At 39.8% G+C, this 5,208-nt stretch overlaps 1 protein-coding gene across 1 annotated transcript; it reads left to right on the forward strand.

Moving 5' to 3' along the window:
- Positions 1-1,539: 1,539 nt before the first annotated feature.
- On the forward strand, positions 1,540-4,948 carry LOC122666548 (40S ribosomal protein SA-like). Its single transcript, XM_043862562.1, has 4 exons — positions 1,540-1,713; positions 3,426-3,688; positions 3,809-4,006; positions 4,675-4,948. Exons 1-4 carry the CDS (start codon positions 1,578-1,580, stop codon positions 4,933-4,935), a joined length of 858 nt encoding a protein of 285 aa, XP_043718497.1. The 5' UTR covers positions 1,540-1,577; the 3' UTR covers positions 4,936-4,948.
- The last annotated feature ends 260 nt before the right edge of the window (positions 4,949-5,208 follow it).

The raw sequence follows: 5,208 nt of genomic DNA on the forward strand, positions 1-5,208 counted from the left end.
CTGGGCCCAGAAGCTCTAGTCAACAAAATGGACAGCGGCCTGAGAAGAACAGAAAATCAAAAATCAGAGAGGTGACATAGGGGAGACACAGAAAAGGACGCTCAAAACGCTGAGAAGGAGCTGCAAGAGTCCAGGAAACCAGTCGTCACCCAAATTGGGACGGCTCACCACAGAAAAGGCGCAGGGAGGATGTACGAAGCCACTAGCAAGACGTCACAGGTCGTGACGGGAAGCAACCACCCAGACCAAGCAGCAAGGGAAAGAAACGTAGAACCGCAGAGGGCGACAAAGGAAGGGAAGCCAAAAAGGGAAAGAGAGGTACCGAAGAGGAAAGGAACATAAGAGGATGGAAAGGAATCGCTTAAAAAGGGGAAGAAACCCACTGAGCCCTACCACAAACGCTGTAACAGACCGTACTCCCCCGTTGTTCTAGGTAAGTAGAGAGAAGAGAGAAAGGGAGGGTGCGAAGGTCGAGAAAGAGCGGTCCAGTAAAAAGCCTAGAAAAGGAATAGTAATGAAGAAAACGAAGAGATACGGCCTGTTAGTAGGGGTGTAAATGAATAGCCGAAATCCGTTTCCAAATCCGTGTTCGTATCTGTTTAGCACTATCCAAATCCGTCCGAAAGCTAAACGGATGCGGATATGGATAGGCTATAGCTATCCGAAAAGCTATATTTATATGTAAACGGATAAAATATCCGATCCGTATCCGTGTCCGTATCCGTTTGGCACTATCCGAATCCGTCCAAAAGTTAATCGAATGTAGACATGGATATAACACTATCCGAGCTGAATCCGATCCGTTTACATCCCTACCTATTAGGGGTTTGAAACGCATAAGTATTGGAAAGTAGTTTCCAGAATATAGAATCGTCGCTACCCACAAAGTCAACACAACTTCAAAAAAAGCTGATTTTTTAAAACTGGAAGCATGAGTGGATAGTTTTGTAAGAAGAAAGCTGATTTTGATTAATCCTGTAATTTTCCCTTGTTTTTTGTAACACCGTATGCATCAGGGGTATGAAAGTAATTGTAAAAAACACAAGGGTGTTGACTGTAATTATGGCATAGTACAGTGAAGCTCGAAGTAATTTATTTAATGAAAATCACCCGATTTACGAAAGCAAATTTCCAATGTCCGTTGTCCCTAGAAACTGAAGCTGTGTTTGGAATTAATTCTCCAAATAAATTTTGTATCTAGATTCTAGAATGCATTCTAAAAGCAAGAAAATAGAATAATAGATATAAGAACTTTTTATATTTCAGAATTCCCAGTTATAGAGAACGAAAATCTATTCCAAGAAAGTGTACCAAACACACCCTGAAGAAACTGAAACTCTTAACCTAAAAGGGTTGATTGAGATCTTAAGAGTCGGATTGGAATATTTGAAATTGGAAAAACACGCACCGTTGTACTGCACCCCTACTAGGGTTTTTGTCTTTAAAGAGAGGGCAAGAGACGCACAACTCTTTTAGGCTCTGCAGTTTTGTGCTTCTCTTTTAAACCCAGGCAGAGTGGGCAAAGAAGCTTTATATCCAGAGTCCGAGTTTTCTGAGAGATCTCTGCAATCCTAACCATGGCTGCAACTACGACGAAGGTCTTATCGCAGAAAGAAGCCGACATCCAAATGATGTTGGCTGCTGACGTCCACCTAGGAACGAAGAATTGCGATTTTCAGATGGAACGTTATGTCTTCAAGAGAAGAACTGATGGTGAGATGTCCATTGTAGAGTTTTAGTATCTTTGAAACCCAATACGATCTTTCTATTTTATGAGGGTTAATGGATACAAAAACTATTCTTTTTCGAGACCACCATCAAAAACTTGCATTTTTATTTCCAGATCACGTAATAAGATGTTTAGGAATCTTATTTCTTGTGGGGCAGGGATAGATTTCAGTAAAAATTTGTATTTTGGATTTAAGTTTTATATGTTTAAGGCATTCTAATTTCTCTGTGACCTTGATTTAGTATCTAAATGGTGAATATCTATGTATTTTTTTCTTGTCTTTCTGTATGGTTTAGAATTGCAAAACGCAGGAGGTGACCTGTTATTGTTGTCAAGTAGCTTTGTTGTTTAGGTTTTTTTCTTTGTGAAGTTACCAGGAAATGCAATTTGATGCAAGATTAAATCAATGGAAGTGGTTATTTTTTTAGAATATGGGTAGCTCTTTAACGGACATTTCTTATAGCTTTAGATTCTTGTGAATTTTGACATTCTGTATATTAGACACGCTAAGAGAATTGGTGTGTTGGTTTCTCATTGCTTTTCTGTAAGTTACCAATATTATGAAATAGTGGTACAATAGTAGGTGTTGGATTAGGCAAGAATGCAGTCAGTGCAAACCTTCTTCAATGGTGTACCAAATCTTCCAATGTTATCTCCATGAGCTCAATATTCTGCCCTCTGCATTTATCTAGAAATAGTTAATCAAAATAGGATGGATGAAGTGGAGAGGTGCGCGTCACGAGTTTTGTGTGTTCGGCGTATTCCTTTAAAACTTGAAGGAAAATTTTATAGGACAGTCACACGACTGGCAATGATGTATGGTGCGGAATGTTGGGCAATTAAAAAGCATCATATAGATAAAATCAGTGTAGCAGAGATGTGGATGTTGAGATGGATGAGTAGCAAAACTAGGGGGAAGGGTAACACAAGGAATGATCATATTGGAGCTGATTTATGAGTAGCTCCGATACATAATAAGCTATGAGAAAGTCGTTGGATGTGGCATGGCCATTTTCAACAGAGGCCTTTGGATGTCTCAATATGGAGGAGTGATTTGATTCAGATTGAAGGAACTAAAAGAGCTAGGGCAGACCTAAAATGACCTTACGAGAAGTGAGGAAAGACATGCATAGCTTAGGCCTTGTAGCAAGTATAGCCTCAAATAGAGCTGATTGGAGGGCAAGGATCCATGTAGTCGACCCCATTTGTAGTAGTAGTTAATTCTCTCTTGCATTTTAGTAGGTTCAGTTTGAGATTGTATGTTTGCTCCACATGCAATGCGTTGCATTAGTACACTTGCTTAGGAGTTTGTAATTGAGACTGATTCTTTTACCATAATATGACTCATGTTTAACTGTGCTGTTGTTGAATGACAAGTTAGGGATTAAGATTTGAAATTTGAGTTTGTGATGCATGAGGAAATTATATGACCCCCCCTCCCCTTTGTTATTGAAATGCTTTTTCAGACATATATGTGATATCTTTTTCAGCCAAATAATAATAAGAATTGGGCAGAGGTTGGGATGGGAGGGAGGGGCAGGGTGATCCTTTCCATGGGGGGTGGGGGTGGGGGTGGGAGAGAGAGACACGGGTGGGCATCCCGACGGTATGCCTATCCCTTTCCCATAAGAATTTGTTTCATTATCTTATGTATCTGTTCTGGCTTTCCTAACTCATTTTAGTTTTAAATCCACAGGTATCTTTATCATTAATCTGGGCAAAACTTGGGAGAAGCTGCAATTGGCTGCTAGGGTAATTACAGCCATAGAGAACCCTCAGGACATAATTGTTCAATCGGCAAGGCCTTATGGCCAGAGGGCTGTTTTGAAGTTTGCACAGCACATAGGTGCACATCCAATTGCAGGTAGACACACTCCTGGGACGTTTACTAACCAGCTCCAAACATCCTTTAGTGAGCCTCGGTTACTGATCCTTACCGATCCTAGAACGGATCACCAGGTGAATCCCCTTGAGAATAAATAGAGGATAAAGCTGTCAGTCATCATCTTATGGACTGTATTTTGATCTCATGCAATAGAAGTGCTTACTTATAAGGTTTTGTTCTTGAACTCTCTGCAGCCAATTAAGGAAGCTGCTCTTGGTAACATTCCAACCATTGCTTTCTGTGATACTGACTCTCCCATGCGCTATGTTGACATTGGGATCCCTGCCAATAACAAGGGGAAACACAGTATTGGCTGTCTATTCTGGTTGTTAGCCAGGATGGTTCTGCAGATGCGAGGCACAATTTCTCCTGGACAGAAATGGGATGTGATGGTAAAACTGTTTCTCTGTTTTTTTTAAACTCCAGATTTTAATACATGTTGCTCATTCAAGTGTTAGAGTATAATATGAAATATTTCTGCATCTTCTCTCCCCTGCACTTCAACAACTCAGCCTTATACCAACTAAATGAGTTGGCTGCATGGATCCTTGCCCTTCAATCAGTCCTAAGATACAAGGCTCAAGTTATGTATGTCTTTCCTCCCCACTTCTCCCCTGCACTTCCAATCCCAATAATAATTATTAGTAAAATTAGGATTTTATTCTCCTTCAATGAAACATATATTAAACTTTGCCTCTTAGCCCTTGGAACTTATGAATGCTAATGTCAGGGAATCTTCTAGCACAAAGTTTGTTTTTGGCTGAATTGTTTACATCTGTATTTATGTGTATCTTATGGATGTTTCATGTATTGGTAGCATGAAATTTTAGGTATCCGAAAGCAAAGTTAAATCAGTGATCAGCCTTATGCTGAAAGGGCAACTAGGGATTTTTATTTACCTTCATTTTTTGTTTCTTTTTAATCTTTTACTTATGATCTATAACTTGATGGAAACCTGTGGCAAACATATTGTTGATGTACCGTATGAGGGGAAGTACCAAAAATTTTCTTTTGTATGTATTGTTAGTGTATTTCTGACTTCTAATTTGATCTTTTCCAGGTGGATTTATTTTTCTATAGGGACCCTGAGGAGGCCAAGGAACAAGAAGAGGATGAGGCTGGTGCTCCTCCGGATTATCAAGGTGCAGATTTCACCGGTGGTGCCCTTGGTGGTCTTCAGAGTGAACAATGGCCTGCCCAAATGCAAGATACCCAGTGGGCCTCAGAAATGGCAGCTGCCGGTGGTGCCATTCCTACAGGTGTCAATGCTGACTTACCCCAAACTCAAGGTAAAATATTGATTCCCATATTTCTTTCTTAATTGTTTAAATTCATGTAGCACTTCCAAAGTTGAAGCTGAAAAATCAGTGATGGATTCTGAATCTATAACTAATGAACCTACATGCATAAGCAAGCAAAAAATTTGTCATACTACCTTAATATTGATCCCATAGGCAGGGTACTTGTAGTACATTCTATGGTATTTCGGAGATGTACTGGACAGGTAGTGTATCCATAAATGACTGGTGCATATTTTTTTTTTCTTTGGTTCACATTTTTGTAAGGGACTTGGCTAAATCATACCTTAGAAATG

This window comes from Telopea speciosissima, chromosome 7 (assembly GCF_018873765.1).
Source record: "Telopea speciosissima isolate NSW1024214 ecotype Mountain lineage chromosome 7, Tspe_v1, whole genome shotgun sequence".
Lineage (NCBI taxonomy): Eukaryota > Viridiplantae > Streptophyta > Magnoliopsida > Proteales > Proteaceae > Telopea > Telopea speciosissima.

What these genes read in the sequence shown, in the direction of transcription:
- LOC122666548 (XM_043862562.1), top strand. Translation starts at nt 1,578, where the DNA reads ATGGCTGCAACTACGACGAAGGTCTTATCGCAGAAAGAAGCCGACATC. An exon ending in CTTCAAGAGAAGAACTGATG is followed by an intron (nt 1,714 to 3,425) that starts GTGAGATGTCCA and finishes TTAAATCCACAG; the next exon opens with GTATCTTTATCATTAATCTG. An exon ending in ATCCTAGAACGGATCACCAG is followed by an intron (nt 3,689 to 3,808) that starts GTGAATCCCCTT and finishes AACTCTCTGCAG; the next exon opens with CCAATTAAGGAAGCTGCTCT.